We start from the raw sequence: 26,060 nt of genomic DNA, 5'->3' as shown, positions 1-26,060 counted from the left end.
TCCCATTCACGTCCACAGAATCTCCTGTTTGTTCCTCTAACCATTGAGTCCCCTATCATTACTGCTCCCCTCTTCTCCCTCTTTCCCTTCTGCACCACAGACCAATGATCAGTGCCAGTAACCTGGTCTCTGTGGCATTCCCCTGTGAGGTCATCCCCCTTAACAGTATCCAAAACAGTATACTTATTATTGAAGGGAATGGCCACAGGGGTGCTCTGCGCTAACTGCCTATTCACATTTCCATTTCTCCTGATAGTCATCCAGTTACTCGCCTCCTGCAACTTAGGGGTGACGACTTCCCTGTCACTCTGACTGATGATCTCCTCACTCTCTTGTACAAGCCAAAGGTCATCCAGCTGCTGCTCCAGATCCCTAAAACAGTCTTCAAAGAGCTGCAGCCAGATGCACTTCACACAGATGTAGTTCCCTGGGAGACTCTGGGTCTTGCAGGACTCCAACATCTGGCATGAAGAACACACATGATTTGTCACTCAGTTAAACTGTAGTTTGTCTTTTTTTATATACCTTTTTAACTATTTCCATGAAACTTAGGCTAATTGGGGCAGCTGATTAATTGGGCTAAAATGTACTGGTCTCGATGTGACCCAATTAATAGGAATCTATTGCACATGAATTTTAATTTTCCAGTTGCTATCATATCAGGATTCCACGTCCACATCCCATTCCCATTCTGATATGACTATCCATGGCCTCCTCTACTGTCAAGATGAAGCCACACTCAGGTTGGAGGAACAACACCTTATATTCCGTCTGGGTAGCCTCCAACCTGATGGCATGAACATTGACTTCTCTAACTTCTGTTAATGCCCCACCTCCCCTTCGTACCCCATCCGTTATTTATTTGTTATTATATATTTTTTCTCTCTCTCTTTTTCTCCCTCTGTCCCTCTCACTATACTCCTTGCCCATCCTCTGGGATTCCCCCCTCCCCCTTTCTTTCTCCCTAGGCCTCCCATCTCAAGATCCTCTCATATCCCTTTTGCAAATCAACCTTCCAGCTCGGGTAATGATGAGTTTTAGTACAGAGAGGAAATTAAGAACCTGGTGGCATGGTGCGAAGACAATAACCTATCCCTCAACGTCAGCAAGACAAAGGAATTGGTTGTTGACTTCAGGAGGAGTAGCGGACCGCACAACCCAATTTACATCGGTGGTGCGCAAGTGGAACAGGTCAAAAGCTTTAAATTCCTCGGGGTCAATATCACAAATGACCTGACTTAGTCTAACCAAGCAGAGTCCACCGCCAAGAAGGCCCACCAGCGCCTTTACTTCCTGAAAAAACTAAAGAAATTTGGCCTGTCCCCTAAAACCCTCACTAATTTTTATAGATGCACCGTAGAAAGCATTCTTCTAGGGTGCATCACAACCTGGTATGGAAGTTGTCCTGTCGAAGACTGGAAGAAGCTGTAGAAGATCATGAACATGGCGCAGCACATCACACAAATCAATCTTCCGTCCTTGGACTCACTTCACACCGCACGCTGTCGGAGCAGTGCTGCCAGGATAATCAAGGACACGACCCACCCAGCCAACATACTTTTCGTCCCTCTTCCCTCCGGGAGAAGACTCAGGAGCTTGAAGACTCGTACGGCCAGATTTGGGAACAGCTTCTTTCCAACTGTGATAAGACTGCTGAACGGATCCTGACCCGGATCTGGGCCGTACCCTCCAAATACCCGGACCTGCATCTCGGTTTTTTTTTGCACTACCCTACTTTCCATTTTTCTATTTTCTATTTATGATTTATAATTTAAAATTTTAATATTTACTATCCATTTGTAATCCAGGGAGCGGGAAGCGCAGAATCAAATATCGCTATGATGATTGTACGTTCTAGTATCAATTGTTTGCCGACAAAGTATAAAGCTCTTAGCTTCATCCCTCTCCCTCCTATCTTCTATCATTTTGGATCTTCCCCTCCCCCTTTCAAGTCTCTTACTATCTCTTCTTTCAGTTAGTCCTGACGAAGGATCTCGGCCTGAAACGTCGACTGTACCTCTTCCTATACAACGTTCGTAGATGCTGCCTGGCCTGCTGTGTTCACCAGCAATTTTTATGTGTGTTGCTTGAAATTCCAGCATCTGCAGATTTCCTCGTGTTTTTGTCTTTAAATATCAGGATTGAACTCATTTCTATCAAAAATTCAGTCCTCTGGTTTCTAGTTCAGTAAGTTATTGCATAGCGATAATGGTTTCAGGAACACAGGTAAAGAGCTCACAGAAGCTGCTCAACAATCAGTGGCAAGATGTAAGATTTTCTCAGCAAATGCAGTAAATCATCCAGTTGTTTGTCAGAAAAGACAACAGGGAGGTGGAGCAGAGCCCAGAAATGGCAGCAGTAGGGGTAGTGATGTCTAGGGATAGTAGAGACAGGGTGCTGTGGAGTGGTAGGGTCAAAGATTGAGCTGACAGCAACCACCTCACCTCGTTTAATTTTCACTCCTGGCCATTTCTGGCAACTCCAAGCCTGAAATCGCCATGAGCAAAACAGTTCTGAATTGTCATGCTGCTTATTTCTCATGACTATCAGTGACAAAAATCACAGCTTTTTAAACATAAACACATGCGACTGACAGTATTTAAAAACTGTTCACTCTAAACATGGTGCAGTGTCTTAACAGCCACAAAGTACACATGACTAATGCTAGTTAGCTGTTTCAATGCATGGGATAATGAAGGACATGGAGAATGAAGTAAGAGTGAAATTAGACTGGGTAGAATGGCAATTAAACAGCGAGAACTGAGAAGCCAATGTGTTTCTGAGATCCTTTGGAATACAGTATGTCTAAAGGGTGACTGTTTCTTCTTATATGATCAGGACAGTCTGCATCTCTAAAGATCTAGTCTCAATCACACACTATGCAGAATTTAAACAGAAGGTACAGGTGGCTGTAGAGAGAGTCTGCGAGGGGAACAGTGATCCATCCACTGCCTCACCTCACTGAGTGTCCACTCTTACTGACCACGCGCCAGTCATGCTAGTCCAGACACAGTGGCAGAAACTTGCCTGCTGCCTGATCTGTAGGAGTCTGATCACTTGTCACCAACCTCAGAAACATGGTCACAGTGCAACATAAGACCAGCATAACCAGAGCTTGAAGCAATTCCAGATAACCAGTAATCACAAATGGATCAAATCTGAATAGATTTTATGTGCCATTATCTCCTGCATCATTAAACTGCCACATCAGTAGGGGTACCAAGTGGCTACAGCATACTCCTGTGTTTTTAAAACCTTTTGGTCATTTTGAAGCAGTCGTACTCTCAGGATAGGTAATGGTGGGAAGGAGAAGCATGCCTTCCTTCTTCAAGTGAGTCTAGTAGTCACTGTACAAACTCAAGCTGCCACTTACCCATCTCCTTCTCCTTCTCTTCCCTTCGTGCCTTGGCTAGTCTCTGTCTCTCAACAGTCTTCAACATGGAGCCATCTATTACTAGTAAGAAAAGTCACAATTTGATAATGAGGATAATCTATTCAATTAAAGTTTAGTTGAAATTTACAGACTAACTTTGGTTCATTGAATATGCTCTCCAGACACTAGAAACAGACATTCTACAGAGTCAATGGATTTGATGAAAGACTATTTCCAGAAACTGGTACAAAATCTAAACGATCAGAGTATAGGGTGGGTACAAGTTTACATATTTATGTATTTTGAGTAAGTGACAAGATGCTTGTGTGTTTTAAGGATCAATCAGTAGTGCTACTATTGGGTGCCATTTTGACCCAGACAGAAGAAGACAGGGGCAAGAGTGGTCCATTTGATCCTTTAAGCTCACCCCGCCATTCAATATCAATTCTGTGCAGGCTCCTCATAGCTCCCAATTCCTCAATCTTTCGAAGAAATTATCTACCACTTCTTTAAACATCTCCAGTTACCTGTATGTGGCCATCACAACCCAGCTAGAGAATTCTAGAAATCAAAGGTTTATTTATTACCAAAGCAGGTATCCACATACAACTCTGAAACACAAAAAAAGGAAATATGCAGATGCTAGAAATCCAAGCAACACACAGAAAATACTGGAGGGACTCAGCATGCCAAGCAGCATCTATGGAAAAGGGTACGGTTGACATTTCGGGCCAGCACCCTTCGGCAGGAGAGTAGATTTAACTGGTGGGGGAGGGGAGAGAGAAACACAAAGTGATAGCTGAAACCTGACGGAGGAGGGATGAAGTAAAGAGTTGGGAAGTTGATTGGTGAAAGAGATACAGGGCTGGAGAAGGGGGAGCCTGATGGAAGAGGACAGAAGGCCATGGAAGAAAGAAAAGGGGGGGGGGAGCACCAGAGGGAGGCGATGGTGGGCAAGGAGATAAGGTGAAAGCATATTCATGCCATCAGATTGGAGGCTACTCAGATGGAATATGAGGTGCTGTTCCTCCAACCTAGGGATGGCCCCATCATGACAGTGGAGGCAGCCATGGATAAGCATAGAATGGGAATGGGAAGTGGAATTCCCACTCAGGTTGGAGGAACAACACCTTATATTCTGTCTATGTAGTCTCCAACCTGATGGCAGGAACATCAATTTCCCGAACTTCAGGTAATGCACCCCCTCTTCATCATTCCCCACCTGCTTTTCCCTCTCTCACTTTATCTTCTTGTCTACCCATCGTCTCCCTCTGATGCTCCTCTTTCTCCCCCCCGCCCCCGTTTCTTTCTTCCATGGCCTTCTGTCCTCTTCTATCAGACTCCCACTTCTCCAGCCCTGTATCTCTTCCACCAATCAACTTCCCAGCTCTTTTACTTCATCCCTCACCCTTCAGCTTTCACCTATCACTCTGTTTCTCTCTCCCCTCCCCCTACCATTTAAATCTCCTCCTCGGCTTTTTTTCTCCAGTCCGGCTGAAGGGTCTCGGACTGAAACGTCAACTGTCTCCTTTTCCATAAACACTGCCTAGCCTGCTGAGTTCCTCCAGCATTTTGTGTGTGCACAACTCTAAAATTTGTCTTCTCCAGATAGTCACAAAACAAACAAAGACATTAAAGACTTTCAGAAACATCAAACCCACTCCCCCTGCACAAAAAGGAAAGGCATCCTGACCATCAACCCCCAAACCCCCTCTCCCCCAGACAAAATGCAACAGGAACATCGACCCCCTAAAAACCCCTCTCCTGCACAAATACTAACAGAACACAACAGACATCAACCCCTCCCCTTGCACAACAAAATGGAAAAGGAACAGGAAATAAAAAAGACAATATAAAAACCACAAGTCTGTAAAAGTCCACAGTCCATAAATGCAGTAGTCCAATCCATAAATGCAAAACCACGATATCACCCCAAGATATCACCGACATTCACTGAAAGAAAAGAACACCACACGAGGCAAAGAGGCCACACCAAGCCACACAGCTACTGGTTGCTCACAGGTTCCTTCTCCGGCAGCAATCAAACGGAACACAGTCGGTGCTGAACTCTTGCTCGCCTTTGACATTCGCCTCGATGTTTCAATCCTTCTCGACGCTTTCACCGGCAAAACGCAGTCAAACAACAGCTCATAACCCGTCTCAAAATTTGTTTGCATCGAGGCTGTCCGAGTATGCGCTCTCTTCTCCGCGACAGCAAAGCGCTGGGTCACTCAAACGATCTCCAAACTGTAAATTGCAGGCTCTAACAGTCCCAGACACACATTTAAGGTGAAAAACAGATGCAAAAGAAGTAAAGACAGACATCTGTGAGCTATCTGGAAGATGCCAACTAAACACTGCCACCATCTTGACCGGATCCACAACCCAAGAATTCCCATGGATGGCAATTTTAATGACCACCCCTTTATCTTGTAACTATGTCCTTTCATTCAACATTCTCCCACAATAGCCAACATCTCAATATCTACCCTGTCATGACCCTTAGGATCTTAAATGATCACCTCACATTCTTCTGAGATCTAAAAATAAATGGATCAAAGATTTTATGAGCTCATCATAATAGAACAACCCTCCCACCCCAGGAATTAGCTTCATGAATCACTTCCAGAGAGCCTCCAACATCAGCATATCTTTTTATTCAAAAGATTAAAAAAATGAGAGCTGGACAGTCTTCTGCAGTATTAAGCCAATGCCCACCATAAACTTCTATTAGTTTTTAAGGCAATAAGGACACAATAGTCAATTCATTAAAATACAAGACAGGTAGTCAGAGTTCGATTGTTTATTTAGAGATGAGACTTTACATCCCAACTCAGCAAAAGGTGTTTTAAATTCAAGAAAAATTGGGAATATAAAGTAATCTCAGTAACAAGTGAAACGACCAGAATACTGCTAAAATCCACCTGTTTAAGGGAAGGAGATGTGGCATCTTTGTACACCATCAACATGGATTAAGAAACAGTTTAGTAAGAAACTCAATACAGGGAACAACAAAGGGTGGTAGACAAATGACAGCTTTAAATATACTCAAAGGCTTCCACAGCCATCTATGGCAAGGAAGACCATAAGACAAAGGAGCAGATTAGGCCACTGGCCCATCGAGTCTTCTCTGCCATTTAATCATGGCTGATCCTTTTATACCCTCCTCAGCTCCACTCTCCAGTCTTCTCCCTGTAACCTTTGATGCCATGGCCAATCAAGAACCGATCAAGCTCTGCCTTAAATACACCCAATAACCTGGCCTCCACAAAAGCCTTTGGTAATAAATTCCACAAATTCACCACCTCCTGGCTAAAGAAATTTCTCCGCATCCCTGTTTTAAGTAGACGCCCCTCTAACCTGAGGCTGTGTCCTCTTATTCTTCAGTCCCCCACCATGGGAAACATCCTTTCCATATCTGCACTGTCTAGGCCTTCAATGAGATCCTCCTCATCCTTCTAATTCCTGTGAGTACAGACCCAGAGCTACCAAACCTTCCTTGTATGATAATCCTTTCATTCCTCGATTATCCTTGTGAACCTCCTCTGAACCATCTCTAATGCCAGCACATCTTTTCTAAGATGAGGAGCCATAAACTGTTCATAATACTCAAGGTGAGGCCTCAACAGTGCTTTATAAAGCCTCAGCATCACATCCCTGCTCTTGTATTCTAGACCTCTTGAAATTAACGCTAACATTGCATTTGACTTCCTCACCACCAACTCTACCTGCAAGTTAACCTTTAGGGTGTTCTGCACAAGGACTCCCACCCTTTGCATCTCAGATTTTCAGATTTTCTCCCCTTTTGGAAGATAACCTTCTAATTTATTTCTACTACCAAAGTGAAAGACCACGTATTTTCTAACATCGTACTTTATTTGCCACTCTCTTTCCCATTCTCCTAATCTGTCCAAGGCCTGCAGCTTTCCTGTTTCCTCAACACTACCTGCCCCTTCACCAATCTTCGTATCATTTGCAAATTCCACAGATTCACTACCATCTGGCTAAAGAAATTCCTCATCTCTCTTCTAAATGAATGTCATTCTATTTTGAGGCTGTGCCTCCGGTCCTAGACTCTTCCACTATTGGAAACATCTACTGCATGTCCTTTCTATCTAGACCTTTCAATGTTCGGCAGGTTTCAATGAGCCCTCCCCTCATTCTTCTAAACTCCAGTGAGTACAGGTCCAGAGCTGTCAAATGCTCATGTGTTAACCATTTCATTCCTGTGATCTTTCTCATAAACTACCCCTGGACCCTCTCCGATACCCGCACATCCTTCCTTAGAATATTGGGTCATAAACTACTGTCAATACTCCAAGTGTCCAATGCCTTATAAAGCTTCAGTATTGCAGCTGCTTTTTATATTCTACTCCTCTTGAAGTGAATGCTAACATTGCATTTGCCTTTCTTACTACCAACTCAACCTGCACTAGGACCCTCAAGTTCTCTTTGGATCTCTCATCTGAATTCACTCCCTATTTAGGAAATAGTACACATGTTGAATGCTGTCCTTGCTAGCACAGCCAATAACTTAAAAATCGGAAAGTTTAAACAATAATATGTAAACGAATACAAAGTCTCAAGATTAAAGTACATTTATTAACAAAGAATGCATAAATTATATAACCTTGAGATTTTCTTGCTCACAGGTAGCCACAAAGCAAGAAACCCGAAGGAACTCAATTTAAGGGAAAAAAATAAAAGACCAACACTCGATGTGCAAGAGAAAGAAAAAAAATGCAAGTCATGCAAGCAATTGAAGCAAACAACAGCATTCTGAAATGAGTTCTCAGATCCGAACCCCAGAGCAGCCCGGCCTTGCTTATCTGTTCATCATATTAGCATACACAAAGCACAGCAACTGGAGCAGTCTTCATAGCCTCAGCGTCAACTGATGCATTCATTTGGAAATTTGAAAAGTAATGACTGGATAGAAGTGCCACAGACTGCACATTCTCTCACTGCGGGGTCACCAGTCGCTCCTGAGAATCTGTCAGCATTCAGCAAAGCACAAATACCTGGTTTAGTTGGTGTTTTCACAATGACTGGTGATGGATCAGCAGGAATTGGACTATTTACACTTTGGCTTCTTCTTTCATCTGCTTGTGCTTGGGCTGCAGCAACTATGTGAGAGAGAGAGAGAAGTGAGGGAGAGGTTAAAAAAGCAATCATAGCAGGCAAGGCCTTTTGGACCACTGCACCCCCTCCTTCAAATAACTCTCAACATTCTGACAATCTAGTTCAGCGGTCCCCAAACACTGGGCCGCAGACCAGTACCGGGCCGCAAAGCATGTGCTACCAGGCTGCGAGGAAACGATACGAGTCAGCTGCACCTTTCCTCATTCCCTGTCACACACTGTTGGACTTGAACATAGGGTTGCCAACTGTCCCGTATTTGCCGGGACATCCTGCATATTGGGTTAAATTGGTTTGTCCCATACGGGACCGCCCTAGTCCCGTATATCCCCTGCTAAGGTAGAGTGTTCCTATAAAGCCTTTCATGCCGAAATGGCGTAAAGCGAAGAAGCAATTACCAAATCATACCAAAATACACATAAAACCTAAGACAACACTAACATATAGTAAAAGCAGGAATGATATGATAAATACACAGCCTATATAAAATAGAAATAACCTATGTACAGTGTAGTGGGGAAGATTAAACCAAAACCGATTTGTGGAAATAAAATCGGTACATACGCACATGCGCACACAGGTGCCCGCGCAAGGCTTCATGGTCATGGTAGTCCTTCTTGGGGTAAACACGTGTCCCTTATTTGGGAGTGAGAAAGTTGGCAACCCTAACTGTAAAAGACATGCTGAGGTGAGTTTAACCCTACTCGAACACCCCCCCACCACCAAGTCCGCAAGAATATTGTTAATATTAAACCTGTCCGCAGTGCAAAAAAGGTTGGAGACCCCTGATGTAGCTATTTGCTGGTGCCAGGCATCAAGCTAACCCTTATATATTTTGACTTACTGTGGGATGATTTGAACTCTCGGCCTGTGGAAGATAATCATGGGCCATGACCACACCACTTTACCCAAACTTTAGGATCTTGGATTACAGGACCATTGTGGCAGGTGTGTCTATCTGTGGCCATTTTACTGAGATGCATAGAGAGCACAGAATGACCCTATATCAGATCATGCCTGTACATATATCAGGCAGAACATGTTATAGTATGACATCCCAACTTTCCATGTCAGAAACATAGGAGGGGGCGGATTAGTAAGAATTTTTACTGTTAGAGGAAAAGAGCTCAGGAAATTTATTGGATTGGTAGAATTTGAAGTTAATTTAATCATAGAATGGTCATAGAACTGGAGACCATTTAGCCATCAAGTCTATTCTAGCCAAGAATAAAACTTCTCTGTTTCATTTTGAACAATACAACTGCATTTCCCTGCACAGCAGTTTTAGTACAATGAACTGTTCCTTCCTCGAGTTCTTCCACCAGTACTGTACCGTGTACCATGGCCTCCACCCCTTCATCAACAGTAACAGTTACTTGCTACCTGTTCAGCCCGTACCCTACATGATTTTAATGATATCACCATCAGTTCAACACCTTTAGACACTAGCCACACCTCCAGACCCCGAACCACTACTTATCATTTCCTGTCAGAGTCACCTATGTACAAACACTTCTGTGCCTAGAGTCACTTCATGGATGTGCACTCAATGTATATAAGTTATCTTATGTATTTATATTTACTTTGTTTTTATTACTATTATTGTGCTGTTTATCTTATTGTGCTTTTCTTATGCTACTTTGGAGCTGGAGAGCAATTAAATTCATTTTCCTTTACACTAGTGAGCTGGAAATAATATTAAATGATCTTGAAATCTTACTCTGCAGAAAGGAGAATAACTGTAACTGTTTTTGGATCTCCCCCTCCCCCCTCCAACTTTCAAATCCCTTACTCACTCTTCCTTCAGTCAGTCCTGACAAAGGGTCCCGGCCTGAATCGTCGACTACCTCTTCCTAGAGATGCTGCCTGGCCTGCTGCGTTCACCAGCAACTTTTATGTGTGTTGCTTGAATTTCCAGCATCTGCAGAATTCCTGTTGTATAACTGTAACTTCTCCATTTATCGATGAAACAATTTTAGTAAGAATCCTGTGTTTCCTCTCTGCAGATTCTACATCTTCTCAAAGTGTCAGATCGAAAACCAGATGCAAACCTCAGCGTAACTCAGCCAGGAAACAGGCCATTTGGCCCATCACAGCCACCAACCCAGGATGAATTGCAATGGACTCAGAGACATACCAGATCAAAACTCAAAACATTTGATCAGTACCAGTGCCCTGGCGACTGTCATTTTCTATGTTCTGCCCCCACCTTTCCCAATTTGTTAATTCTGGTGTGTTACATGAATCCTTAATGCTGAAGATTTGTGAAAATGGTTTAAATCAGCTGCCATCTTGTTTTCCATTATTAATTCACTGGACTCATCTATTAGCCTCATTTTAAAAATTCTTTTAGAATTTATTTTTAAAAACGGGACCAGCTTGGTCGCATGGACCAGATGGGCTGAAAAGTCTGTTTCTGAGTCCTGATTACAATGCTTAAAGTGTTTTTGTTTACATTTTTGACCATCTTCATTACTTAATCTATTTTTTCTGTTATCAACCTTTTAGTGCCTTAACGCTGTATGTTTACATTCTGTTCAATCTTCTGATCTTCCCAATGATAACAGGTTACCAGTACTCATTTCACCACTCTATTGCTCTTTAACTGAACCTTCCGTCCAACTACTGAAAGCAACATCCACAGACCTAGTCATTTGGAAAGGAAGTAGTCACAGTCTGATATGACTACTTCCCTGAAGGTGGATAGGGTGGTGAAGAAAGCTTTTGGTGTGCTGGCCTTTATAAATCTGAGTATAGGAGTTGGGATGTAATGTTGAAATTGTACAAGGCATTGGTAAGGCCAAATTTGGAGTATTGTGTACAGTTCTGATCACCGAATTATAGGAAAGATGTCAACAAAATTGAGAGAGTACAGAGAAGGTTTACTAGAATGTTACCTGGGTTTCATCACCTAAGTTACAGAGAAAGGTTGAACAAGTTGGGTCTTTGTTCTTTGGAGCGTAGAAGGCTGAGGGGGGAATTGATAGAGGTATTTAAAATTATGAGGGGGATAGATAGAGTTGATTTGGATAGGCTTTTTCCATTGAGAGTGAGGGGAGATTCAAACAAGAGGACATGAGTTGAGAGTTAAAGGGCAAAAGTTTAGAGGTAACATGAGGGGGAACTTCTTTACTTAGAGAGTGGTAGCTGTGTGAAACGAGCTTCCAGCAGAAGTGGTTGAGGCAGGTTTGATGTTGTCATTTAAAGTTAAATTGGATAGCTATACGGACAGGAAAGGAAAGGAGGGTTATGGGCTGAGTGCAGGTCGGTGGGACTAGGTGAGAGTAAGAGTTCAGCATGGATTAGAAGGGCCAAGATGGCCTGTTTCCGTGCTGTTATTGTTATATGGTTACCTTAGAAATTATTAGGCTTACCCAAAGACCTCTATTTTTCTAAGCTCCATGTAACTATCCAAAAGTCTCTTAAAACAGCAGTCTCCAACCACCGGATCGCGGACCAGTACCGGGCCGCGAGGAAACGATATGATTTGGCGATATGAGTGAGCTGCACCTTTCCTCATTCCCTGTCACGCCCAGTGTGGAGCTTGAACGCATGCGAGGTCATTACCCACACGTCATCCATGTCAGCGCGGGAAGGAGATCAACTCCTCGAGCTTGCAAATGACGGGCTGAAAAGTATGTTTGACATAACATCTCTGCCGGCATTCCAGATCAAGATGGCCAAAAAGCACAGAAAACGCTGCTTCCATTTCCAACATATCTCTGCAATGAATGCAACGAAAACCAAACTGCAGAATAGACTGGACATAAGAGCCCCCCTTCAAGAATCGCTGTCTCCCATCACCCCTCGATACGACCGTCTTGTTGCAGGGAAACAAGCCCAGGGCTCCCATTGATTCATCGATATTGGTGTGTTGCAATGATTTTATATTTTCATACGGGGAAAACATGTGCTGTGTGTTTAATATCCAAACGTTACTTAAAATGTTATGATGCTATTGACTTACTTATATAACCATATAACAATAACAGCACGGAAACAGGCGATCTCGGCCCTTTCAGTCCGTGCCGAACGCTACTCTCATCAGTCCCACCGACCTGCACTCAGCCCATAACCCTCCATTCCTTTCCTGTCCATATACCTATCCAATTTTTCTTTAAATGATAATATCAAACCTGCCTCCACCACTTCTACTGGAAGTTCGTTCAACACTTACTTCAAGCTCCCCTGTCCTCCCCTGATAATTGACTTATCATTATATTCATGCGAGGAAAATATGCGCTGTGTGTTTAATATTAAATTCGTTACATAAACCCTTTTAGAAACGAAATTGAGTGTATTAGCCACCTATCACCTATATTCCGGCCGTGATTAATACCTCCCCCCCCCCCAACGAACAGAATGGCGAAAACCGATTTGCAGAGAAAAAAATCGGCAGGTACACGCATGCACATGTCATGCATGCGCACTGGTGCCAGCGCAAGGCTTCATGGTAATTATAATCTTTCTCGGGGTAAACACAACGTATTTGACTGATACTCTTATCCGTTGGCAACGCTACCCCCCCCCACCCCCCCAGGTCGGCTGGTCCGCAAGAATATTGTCAATATTAAACCGGTCCGCAGTGCAAAAAAGGTTGGGGACCCCTGTCTTAAAAGACCCTATTGTATCCGCCTCCACCACAATTGCCGGCAGCCCATTCCACGCACTCACCACCCTCTGAGTAAAAAACTTACCCCTGACGTCTCCTCTGTACCTACTCCCAAGCACCTTAAACCTGTGTCCTCTTGTGGGAAACATTTCAGCCCTGGGAAAAAGCCTCTGACTATCCACACGATCAATGGCTCTCATCATCTTATACACCTCTATCAGGTCACCTCTTATTCTCCGCCGCTCCAAGGAGAAAAGGCCGAGTTCACTCAACCTATTCTCATAAGGCATGCTCCCCAATCCATGCAACATCCTTGTAAATCTCCTCTGCACCTTTTCTATGGTTTCCACATCCTTCCTGTAGTGAGGCGACCAGAACTGAGCAGAGTACTCCAGGTGGAGTTTGAACAGGGTCCTATATAGCTGCAACATTACCTCTCGGCTCTTAAATTCAACTCCACAATTGATGAAGGCCAATACACCGTATGCCTTCTTAACCACAGAGTCAACCTGCGTAGCTGCTTTGAGCATCCTATGGATTCGGACCCCAAGGTCCCTCTGATTCTCCACACTGCCAAGAGTCTTACCATTAATACTAAATCCTGACATCATATTTGACCTACCAAAATGAACCACTTCACACTTACCTGGGTTGAACTCCATCTGCTCAGTTTTGCATCCTATCAATGTCCCGCTGTAACTCCTGACAGCCCTCCACACATTCCACAACACCCCCAACCTTTGTGTCATCAGCAAACTTACTAACCCATCCCTCCGCTTCCTCATCCAGGTCATTTATAAAAATCACGAAGAGCAGGGGTCCCAGAACAGATCCCTGCGGCACACCACTGGTCACCGACCTCCATGCAGAATATGACCTGTCTACAACCACTCTTTGCCTTCTGTGAAAATAATTCAGGAAGATTTAGAACTGAACCCATTGTTGATTGCAGATCACTTCAGGTTTCATCAGCAAAATCAAAAGGAAAGGGAGTCCATTTCAGCATATGTGGCTGAATTGAAGAAGCTGTCTGAGCATTCTCGGTTTGGTTAAGGGCTTAATGATGCACTGAGAGATGGTTTAGTTTGTGGAGAGAAACAAGGATCAAAGTAGATCCAGAGAGAAAAGCCAAGAAAAGGAAAAGAAAGGTGTCCAGAACTAGCAGAACTACTTGCTGCAGTCTCAAAGTCAACTCTTACAAAGATCATGGAGGAGGCCCAAGAACCTGAGATTATTTTCTCAGCTGCAAGGCTCATCTGCCAAGCAGTGACCCCATTGTCAGAAAAAACGTTATCCCACAAGAGTAAGAAATCCAACACAGTGATTAAAGCTTCAGGACTGAATGGGACAATTTAAAACTTACTATGCTGTGGATGTCTATATAGTTGTATTATATATGTAGTTTTGTATACTGTGCATCATACCTGGCAATCTGTAATATTGCAACAAGATCATCCACCTTATTTCTTATACTACGCACATACAGATAAAACATCTTGAGTATCGTATTTGCTATCCTTTCGGATTGCATCCCTAATGAATGGATACTCAGCCTGTTGGCTGCATCTAAGTCCCATCACCTGCCTGCCCTTCCTGACAGTCTAACTGTACGCGATCTTTACTTTTTATTTACCATCCGTCCTATCCTGAGTCCCTTCACTCCGGTTCCCACCCACCTGCCAAATTAGTTTAAGCCCTCACCAACAGCTCTAACAAACCTGCCATGAGAATATTGGTCCCCCTTGAATTCTGGTACAACCCGTCATTTTCAAACAGGTCATACCTCCCTTGGAAGAGATCCCAATGACCCAAGAACCTGAAGCCCTGCCCCCTGCACCAGCTTCCCAGCCATGCATTTATCTGCCAAATCATCCTGTTTCTACCCTCACTGGCGCGTGGCACAGGCAGCAATCCAGAAATTACTACCCTGGAGGTCCTGCTTCTCAGCTTTTTACCTAGCTTTCTAAATTCTCTTTTCAGGACCTCATTGCTTTTCATTCCTATGTCATTGGTACCTTTATGTACCAAGACATCTGGCTGCTCTCCCTCACTCACCAAAATGTTGTGGGTGCGATCTAAGACATCCCTGACCCTGGCACCTGGGAGGCAACTTACCATCTGGGTGTGCCGTTCACATCCACAGAATCTCCTGTCTGTTCCCCTCACTATCAAATTCTGTACCACTAGCGCTTCCTTCTCTCTCTTTCCCTTCTGCACCACGGCCCCATGCTCAGTGCCTGTAACCCGGTCTCCGTGGCATTCTCCCGGGAGGTCATTCCCCACTAAAGTATCCAAAGCGGTATACAGTACTTGTTTCTGAGGGGAATGGCCACAGGATGCTCTGCTTTAACTGCCTATTTCCATTTCTCCTGACAGTCACCCAGCTACTCGCCTCCTGCGACTTCGGGGTGACTACCTCCCTGTAACTTGATCAATTATCTCCTCACTCTCCTGTACAAGCTGAAGGTCATCCAGCTGCTGCTCCAGATCCCTAATATGGCCTTCAAGGAGATGCAGCCAGATGCACTTCATGCAGATGTAGTTTCCCGGGAGACTCTGGGTCTCCCAGTTCTCCAGCATCCGGCAAGAGGAGCACACCACAGCCATTTTAGAGAGGGGAAAAAAAGATAAAAAGGAAACCTTCAACAGGCACTTTACACAGAGCCAACGCCTCTTCCGAGCCTAAGCCTGTCACTTCTACTCTCGCCATTGGCCTACTCCCGACAATGGCCGCTCCGCTCATTCCTTCTGTACTTTTATTTAGTTTGTAGAGCTCTGTTAACGCCACTGATAGGCCCCGTATAATGGGCAAACGCCCGTGAAGTGCTCTTTTTAAATAACCGCTGCCGGCCTGTGAGAAACACCTCTTCGTAGAACTCTACTGACACCACTGATAGGCCCCATACAATGGTTCGTACACCCCACAAAGGTTCAACAATTTCAGATTCTACGTCACATCTTTCTAATGATTTGATGACTTCTTTAGCAGTAGAGCCATGCCTCCCCCTCTGCCTACCTTCCTATCCCTCCAATACAATGTGTAACCTTGGACATTCAGCTTCCAACTACAACCATCCTTCAATCACGATTCAGTGATGGCCACAACATCATACCTGACAATCTGTAACGGTGCAACAAGATCATCCACCCTATTTCTTATACTCCGTGCACTGAGATATAACACCTCGAGTACTCTATTCACTATCATTTTTGATTCTGCATCCTTAATGCACTGATACTCATCCTGCTGGCTGCAATCTTGTCCTATCAATTTGTCAAGGAAAGATTTTCCCTTGTGGAAACCATGCCGACTACAGCCTATTTTACTACCCTAAAGGCTGATTTATACCCGTGTGTCAACTCGACGCCGTAGGTATGGTGTCGCCGCGAACCCTACATGGATCCCTACGCCGTAGCCTGACACGCACCTCTCCTGAAATGTAACTACGCGTCGCAGCAATGCCGACCTCAACAACTGTGATTGGTCCGCCTGGTAGCATCGCATTTCCTCCTACGCTGCAATAGCTTCCCATTGGCCGACCGAAGGGCAGGGAAGGAACTCTGGCTGCAATGCTTTCCATAAAGCTTTACAGACCTCCGAAATTATGGAGGACACATTTCGCTTTTACGAAAAAAGATGCTCGCCTTAAACTTGTTTACCCCGAGAAAGACTACCATGACCATGAAGCCTTGCACGGGCAGGTGTGTGTGCATGCACGACGTGCCCGAATTGCACAGCGACGCAGACACACCAATGCACAAGTATAAATGCTCACAACGTGTGTAGGCCACTTGCGTAGGTTACAGCGTTGAGTTGACACACAAGTATAAATCGGCCTTAAGATCTCATCCTTAATAATCGACTCCAACATCTTCCCACCACTGGCCTACAGATTCCTTTCTTCTGCCTCTCCCTTCTTGAAGAGTGGAGTGCCATTTGCAATTTTTCAGTCTTCCGGAATCATTCCAGAATCCAGTGATTCTTGAAAGATCATTACTAACACCTTCACGAACTTTTCAGCCACCTCTTTCAGAACACTGGGTTGTACAGCATCGGTCCAGGTGACTTATCCACCTTCAGACCTTTAAGTTTCCCAAGAACCTTCTCTCTAGTTATGCTAACTTCACAAACTTCATGTCCCCTGACACCTAAACATTCCACAGTACTGCTAGTGTTTTCCACAGAGAAGACTGATGTAAAATACTTATTCAATTTGCCCATTACTTCTTTGTCCCCCATTACTATCTCTCCAGCATCATTTTCCAACAGTTTAATATCCACTCTCGCCTCTCTTTTATGCTTATGTATAAGACCATAGATATAGGAGCAGAGTTAGGCCATTCGGCCCATCGAGTCTGCTCCACCATTCAATCATGGGCTGATCCACTTCTTCTAGTCATCCCCACTCCCTTGTCATACCCTTTGATGCCCTGGATAATCAAGAACCTATCTCTCTCTGCCTTAAAAGCACCCAATGATTTGGCCTCCACAGCACTCGTGGCAACAAATTCCACAGATTTACCACCCTCTGACTAAAGTAATTTCTCCGCATCGTTGTTCTAAATGGACGTACTTCAATCCTGAAGTTGTGCCCCCGTGTCCTAGACTCCCCTACCATGGGAAATAACTTTGCCATATCTAATCTGTTCAGGCCTTTTAACATTCGGAATGTTTCTATGAAATCTCCCCTCATTCTCCTGAACTCCAGGGAATACAGCCCAAGAGCTGCCAGACATTCCTCATACGGTAACCCTTTCATTCCTGGAATCATTCTCGTGAATCTTCTCTGAACCCTCTCCAATGTCAGTATATCCTTTCTAAAATAAGGAGCCCAAAACTGCACATAATACTCCAAGTGTGGTCTCACTAGTGTCTTATACAGCCTCAATATCACATCCCTACTCTTATAATCTATACCTCGATTGCATTCGCCTCCTTCACCACCGACTCAACCTGGAGGCTAACCTTTAGAGTATCCTGCACAAAGACTCCCAAGTCTCTTTGCATCTCCGCATTTTGAATTCTCTCCCTATCTAAATGTCTGCCTGTTTATTTCTTCCACCAAAGTGCATGACCATATACTTTCCAACAATGTATTTTATTTGTATTTGAAGAAACTTTTGGTATCTGCTTTGATATTACTGGTTAGCTTACTTTTGTATTCCATCTTTACCTTCCTAATTTTTAGTTGCCTTCTGTTGGTTTTTAATAACTTCTCAATCCTCTGACTTCCCACTAATTTTTGCTTTATTATATGACCTCTCTTTGACTTTTACATTGGCTTTGACCTCTTTTGTTAGCCATGGTTGTGTTATCTTTCCTTTGGAATACTTGTTCCTCTTTGCGATGTGTACATCCTGTGCCTTCTGAACTGCTTCCAGAAATTCCAGCCATCGCTGCTCTGTCATCATCCCTGCCAGTGTTCTTCTACAGTCAGTTCTGACCAACTCCTCCCTCGTGCTTCTTTAATTCCCTTTACTCCTTTATAATACTGATATATCTGGCTTTAGCTTCTCCTTCTCAAACTTCAGGGTGAATTCAATCATATTTTGATCACTTTCCCCGAAGGGTTCTTTTATCTTCAGCTCGCTAATCAATTCTGGTTCATTGCACAACACCCGATCCAGAACAGCTGATCCCCTAATGGGCACTCCAGAAACTCCCCCTCCTGGAATTCAGCACCAACTTGATTTGCCCAATCTGCTTGCATATTGAAGTCACCCATGACTATTCTAACATTGCCCTACTGCATGCATTTCCTATCTCCTGTTATAATTTGTAGGCCACATCCTTACAACTGTCAAGGTATTTTTACCCTTGCAGTTCCTTAGCTCAATCCAGAATGATTCAACACCATCTGACCCTATGTCAACAAAGCAACACCACCTCCTCTGCCTTCCAGCCTGTCCTTTCAATACAGTTTGTTTCCTTGGACATTAAGCTCCCAGCTACATCTTTCAGCCATGATTCAGTAATGCCTATAACATCATACCTGCCAATCTGCAACTGTGCTGCAAGTTCAAATACCTTAATTCTGTATACTGCATGCATTCAAATAACATCTTCAGTACTGTATTCACTTTTTTCGATTTTACCTGCCTTTTACACTGCAACTCATCCTGTTGACTGCAATTTTGCCTTATCAATAGCCTTTCCTCACTACACATTGCCTCCGTTTGTAAACCAGCTACCTCATCCACAGCACTATTATCCACCTTTCCTGCGATACATCCTGCATTGAAATATAGGCAGGTCAGAACACTAGTTGCACCATGCTGAACCTTTTTATTCCCAACTTTGTCTGAGGTCTTACCAGCATTGCCTCCACAACCCCGCCACTAACTGTTCTTGTGCACTGGTTCCCATGCCCCTGCAACTTTAATTTAAACCCCACCATTCCAGTTAGGATATTAGTCCCCCTCCAGTTAGGTGCAAACAATCCCTTCTGTACAGGTCTCACATTCCCTGGACGAAAGAATAATGGTCCAAAAATCTTATACCCTCCTTCCTACACCAACTCCTTAGCCATGTATTAAACTGAATAATCTTCCCATTTCTGGCCTCACTAGCATGTGGCACGGGTAGCAATCCTGAGATCACAACCCTGGAGATCATGTCCTTTAGCTTAACTTGCACCTAACTCCCTGAACTCCCTATGCAGAATCTAGTCACTCGTCCTACCCACGTCACTGATACCTACATGGACCAAGACCCTCCCATATAAGAATGCTGAGGGCTTGATTGGAGATATTCTGGACCCTGTCACCAAGGAGGCAATGTACCATCTGGGAATCTCGTTCTCGCCCACAGAATCTCCTGTTTGTTGCCATAACTAATCAATCCCCATCATCACAGCATGACTTTTCTCCCTCCTTCCCTTCTGAGTCACAGAGGGAGACACCGTGCCAGTGACCTGACCACTGTGACTTTCCTGTTAGGTCATCTACCCTGACAGTATCCAAAGTGATACACCTTTTGTTGAGCGGGATGGCCACAGGGGTAATCTGCACTACCTCCTTTTCCCCTTCCTGGCTGTCACCCAGTCTCCTGTGCCCTACATATTACCTTTCTATATAATTATCTTTCTATATGTTGTACCTATCACTTCTTCAGCCTCCTGAAAGATCTGGGGTTCATCCAGTTCCAGCTCCAACTCCTTAATGTGGATGGTTAGAAGCTGTAGCAACATGCATTTCTCACAGTTATAGTTGTCAAGTGACACTGGAGATCTCCCTGCCTTCCCATATCCCACAAGATGAGCATTCCACTATCCTGCCTGGCATCTCTACTATCCCAGCTGAGCACATATAAAGAAGGGAAGATAAAAAAAAAGAGCTTTTCTTTCCTCTTACTTTCTCTGACTGAACCTCTAAAACTTCAAGATCACCACTCTGACTCTGTCCACTCAGATGACAGCTGCTGCAACGATGGCCGCTGTGCTTGCCCCTGCTTTCCTTTATTTTACTCTTGCTAATCGATCGCAAATGCCGATTTGCTGCTGCTCATTTTCGCCGTACTGACCCGCTGCTGCCTCTTGTACTCGGGCAGTGGACCTGATTGAAGTACCTTCCTCTCAAAATTTCCGATGTGCGGATTGGCCACTGGTTGAAGTTCTTATCGGGGGAGGGAGAGAGCCTGTGGTATGTCGAATACTGGGTGAGCGAGTAGTCTTTGGGGTACTGCAAGTCTGTGTCTTTGCTGTTGCTCTGCTGCACGCTTGAGTGCTCGGTGGTGGATGTGGATTTTTTTTGCTGGTGGGGGAGGGGGATTGTTGCTTTGCTGCTGCTTACGCATGGGAGGGGAGAGCTGGGGGGACTTAGGGTTTTAACATTTAATATTCATTCGTTCTTCGGGAGCACTGTTTTCGTGGATGGTTGTGAAGAAAAAGCATTTCAGGATGTATATTGTATAAATTTCTCTGACATTAAACGTACCTTTCAAACCTTTTATTTCTACTGCTTGAATATGATACATTGAGAATCTCTTTCAGGAAGAAATAACTACTGTAATTACCAACCAATTAATTCTTGCCTTCCTGTGATGTAACATTTTGATTACTTCCTTTTTCGCAATTCATAGAAACATAGAAAACCTACAGAACAATACAGGTCCTTCAGCCCACAATGCTGTGCCAAATATGTACTTACTTTAGAAAGTACCTAGGGTTAACCATAGCCCTCTATTTTTCTAAGCTCCATGTACCTATCCAGGAATCTCTTAAAAGACCCTATTGTATCCGCCTCTACCACTGTCACCAGCAGCCCATTCCAGCACTCACCACTCCCTGAGTAAAAAACTTACCCCCGACATCTCCTCTGTACCTACTTCCAAGCACCTGAAAACTATGCCTTCTCGTGTTAGCCATTTCAGCCCTGGGGAAAAGCCTGTGACTATCCACACAATCAGTGCTGTATGACGCAAACAACAGGAATTCTGCAGATGCTGGAAATTCAAGCAACACACATCAAAGTTGCTGGTGAACGCAGCAGGCCAAGCAGCATCTATAGGAAGAGGCGCAGTCTTCCTATAGATGCTGCTTGGCCTGCTGCGTTCACCAGCAACTTTGATGTGCAGTGCTGTATGACTATGACTAATCATCATGCTTGTTAAAGCCCTAAGGTTCTTTTGCCATTTACCTGCACTATGGGGCAATTTAAACTAGTCATACAAAGATAGAAAACCTACAGCACAATACAGGCCCTTCAGCCCACAAAGTTGTGCCGAACATGTCCTCAACTTAGAAATTACGAGGCATACCCATAGCCCTCTATTTTTCTAAGCTCCATGTACCTATCCAAAAGCCTCTTAAAAGACCCTATCGCATCTGCCTCCACCACCGTTGCCAGCAGCCCATTCCACGTACTCACCACTCTCAGCACAAAAAACTTACCCCTGACATCTCCTCTGTACCTACTCCCCAGCACCTTAAAACTGTGCCCTCTTGTGGTAACCATTTCAGCCCTGGGAAAATGCCTCTGACTATCCACACGATCAATGCCTCTCATCATCTTATATACCTCTATCAGGTCACCTCTCATCCTCCGTCACTCCAAGGAGAAAAGGCCGAGTTCACTCAACCTGTTTTCATTAGGCATGCTCCCCAATCCAGGTAAAATCCTTGTAAATCTCCTCCTTCCTGTAGTGAGGCGATCAGAACTGAGCACAGTACTCCAAGTGGGGTCTGACCAGGGTCCAATATAGCTGCAACATTACCTCTCGGCTCCTAAATTCAATTCCACGATTGATGAAGGCCAATACACCGTACGCCTTCTTAACCACAGAGTCAACCTGCGCAGCTGCTTTGAGCATCTTATGGACTCAGACCCCAAGATCCCTCTGATCCTCCACACTGCCAAGAGTCTTCCCATTAATTCTATATTCTGCCATCATATTTGACCTACCAAAATGAACCACTTCATACTTATCTGGGTTGAACTCCATCTGCCACTTCTCAGCCCAGTTTTGCATCCTATCAATGTCCCGCTGTAGCCTCTGACAGCCCTCCACACTATCCACAACACCTCCAACCTTTGTGTCATCAGCAAACTTACTAACTCATCCCTCTTCCTCATGCAGGTCATTTATAGAAATCACTAAGAGTAAGGGTCCCAGAACAGATCCCTGAGGCACATCACTGGTTACCGACCTCCATGCAGAATATGATCCGTCTACAACCACTCTTTGCCTTCTGTGGGCAAGCCAATTCTGGATCCACAAAGCAATGTCCCATTGGATCCCATGCTTCCTTACTTTCTCAATAAGCCTTGCATGGGGTACCTTATCAAATGCCTTGCTGAAATCCATATACACCACATATACTGCTCTTCCATCACCAATGTGTTTAGTCACATCCTCAAAACATTCAATCAGACTCATAAGGCACGACCTACCCTTGACAAAGCCATGCTGACTATTCCTAATCATATTATACCTCTCCAAATGTTCATAAATCCTGCTTCTCCGGATCTTCTCCATCAACTTACCAACCACTGAAGTAAGACTCACTGGTCTATAATTTCTTGGGCTATCTCTACTCCCTTTCTTGAATTAAGGAACAACATCTGCAACCCTCCAATCCTCCCGTACCTCTCCCGTCCCCATTGATGATTCAAAGATCATCGCCAGAGGCTCAGCAATCTCCTCCCTCGCCTCCCACAGTAGCCTGGGGTACATCTCATCCAGTCCCGGTGACTTATCCAACTTGAGGCTTTCCAAAAGCTCCAGCACATCTTTCTTAATAGCTACATGCTCAAGCTTTTCAGTCTGCTGCAAGTCATCACTACAATCACCAAGATCCTTTTCCATAGTGAATACTGAAGTAAAGTATTCATTAAGTACCTCTGCTATTTCCTCCGGTTCCATGCACACTTTCCCACTGTCGCACTTGATAGGTCCTATTCTTTCACGTCTTATCCTCTTGCTCTTCACATAATTGTAGAATGCCTTGGGGTTTTCCTTAATCCTGTCCGCCAAGGCTCTCTCATGGCCCCTTCTGGCTCTCCTAATTTCTTTTTTAAGCTCCTTCCTGTTAGCCTTATAATCTTCTAGCTCTCTGAACCTTTTGAAACGTAGTCAGTTAACATGGTTGTGATTGGTCGTAGCAAAGCAGAGCACACTGCAGATAGCCACATCATAGGTAGTAGATACATAATCCCACATTCTCTATGATTGAGCAGAGGACTGAACCCAACTCCTTGGAGCTGAGGGAGCTGCACGCTCTGCTGTACCATTGTGCCGCCTGATTCAGATTTTATTCATGCAAAGATGCTTTTCTATTTTCTATGTTTTTTTCTAAAAAATTATATCCCTGCCTCTGCTACAAAAGTACCAGTTCTATCTCAGCAGACAACCAAGCTGAACAAGTAATTTATCTATACTAGTTAATATTCAACAGCTGATCTGTGGAGATTCACTTTACAGTATTGCTGAACACACTTGAATCAATATGAAAATCATGCAGTTCTGAACGAACAACAACTGTATGTGTTTGGAAAAGTTGTGTTTCTAGTTTGTTCCCATCACCAAATCTTTTCTTTGAAACACCCAAGTCAGTTTCTGAAGCATAAACTCTCTAGTTTGTCTTCTTTGTGTATAAAATTTGCTTAAAGTCATAGAGTCATAGAAAAGTACAGCACTCTGGCCCATTTAGTCCATGCTAAACCATTTAAACTGCTTAGTCCCAGTGACCTGCATCAAGACCATAGCCCTCCATACCCCCATTTTCCATGTACCTATCCAAATTTCTCTTAAACAGTGAAATCGAGCTCACATATACTTGTACTAGCAGCACATTCTACACTCTCACAACCCTCTGAGTGAAGTTTCCCCTCATGTTCCCCTTAAACATTTCACCTTTCGCTCTTAGCCCATGACCTGTAACGGTCATCCCACCCAACCTCGGTGAAAAAAGCCTGCTTGTATTTACCCTACCTATATCCCTCATAATTTTGTACACCTTGATCAAATCTCCCCTCAATCATCTACGTTCCAAGGAATAAAGCCCTAACTTATTCAATGATGAGAGGCACTGATCATGTGGATAGTCAGAGGCTCTTTCCCAGGGCTGAAATGGCTAACACCGGAGGGCACAGTTTTAAGGTGCTTGGAAGTGGGTACAGAGGGGATGTCAGGGGTAAGTTTTTCACACTGACAGTGGTGGGTGCGTGGAGTGGGCTGCCGGCGACTGTGGTGGAGGCAGATACAATAGGGTCTTTTAAGAGGCTCCTGGATAGAAAAATAGAGGGCTATGGGTACCCTAGGTAATTTCTAAAGGAAGTACATGTTTAGCACAGCATTGTGGGCTGAAGGGCCTGTATTGTGCTGTAGGTCTTCTATGTTTCTAATTTTTCCTTCTAACTCAGGTCCTCCAGTCTCAGCAACATTCTTCTAAATTTTGTCTGCACTCTTTCAACCTTATTTACATCTTTCCTGTAGGAAGATGATCAAAACTGCACACAATACTCCAAATTAGGCCTCATTTACATCTTGTACAACTTCAACATCCCATCTCCTGTACTCAGTACTTTGATTTATGAAGGCCAATGTGCCAAAAGCTTTCTTTATGACCCTAACTACTTGTGCTGCCACTTTCAATGAGTTATGGACCAGTATACACTCCTCAGGGTCCTACCATTCGCTATGTAAGACCTACCCTGGTTAACTTAGAAACAGAAAGCCCCTCAAAGATGTTACATTTAGTAATTTAAGAACTAGGCTTTTTCATTTAGTTATTGCAGACCAACTTGATTTGTAGAATCTAATCTTGTGTCTCAGCATATGTACTTCACAGAAGATACGGGGTACCAAGACCATCCAGTGATGGAATGCTATGTACAGAGAACCTCATGTACAAGTTTACTGTCATCTGACTGTATATACATACAACCAAATAAAACAACGTTCCTCCGGACCACAATATATATCACACACAGCACAGTCACAAAATGTATTAATGTGTATTGGAACAAATGAAGGATAGGATACAGAGATCATGAAGCGAGAGCGCAACAAGGGCTTCTTCAATAGATGCCTGGTAATTTGGACAGGCTACATGCAACAGAGATTTAGCTTTCTTACAACAAAACTGTCTTGCCGCTGAAAGATTAACAGCTCATGGAACAAGTTGATAACAAAGCCAAATCCTTCTGTATGAAAAGCTGCTTTCAGCTGCCAATATTGATTATAGACTCACCTTTTCAGAAAACATTTAACTGCAGGAAGAAGAATAATTCAAGTAGTGGATCTGCAATGACAAAGTGTGTTACAGCTGCCACTCTGTACAGTAATTAACAACTCGCATACTGTTTAACACAGCTGCCTTCTGGTATGTTTATGCACACCATGGCTCCTGGCATCACCTTCACACAACGCATTAGTGCTCCACATTTGGCAACCATCAATTAACCCAGATTGATCCAGATGAGAGGGAGCATTCA

The 26,060-nt window shown here is 44.0% G+C and overlaps 1 protein-coding gene across 7 annotated transcripts in view; it reads right to left on the bottom strand.

The window, feature by feature from the left end:
* Positions 1-26,060, bottom strand: part of map7d3 (MAP7 domain containing 3) — a 168,576-nt gene that overhangs the window by 112,719 nt on the left and 29,797 nt on the right. For 6 of the 7 annotated variants that reach the window (XM_063061181.1, XM_063061182.1, XM_063061186.1 and 3 more), the window contains exons 2-3: positions 8,395-8,499; positions 3,374-3,454 (exon numbers count right to left, since the gene is read on the bottom strand). In XM_063061181.1, the coding sequence (XP_062917251.1) occupies positions 3,374-3,454; positions 8,395-8,499 (186 nt within the window). The remainder of the gene's footprint in view (positions 1-3,373; positions 3,455-8,394; positions 8,500-26,060) is intronic. The other variant, XM_063061183.1, reaches the window with a different exon arrangement.

Source organism: Mobula hypostoma, chromosome 10 (genome assembly GCF_963921235.1).
Source record: "Mobula hypostoma chromosome 10, sMobHyp1.1, whole genome shotgun sequence".
Lineage (NCBI taxonomy): Eukaryota > Metazoa > Chordata > Chondrichthyes > Myliobatiformes > Myliobatidae > Mobula > Mobula hypostoma.
The sequence above is the reverse complement of the archived record's forward strand: the minus strand, read 5'-3'. Positions and strand labels throughout refer to the sequence as shown.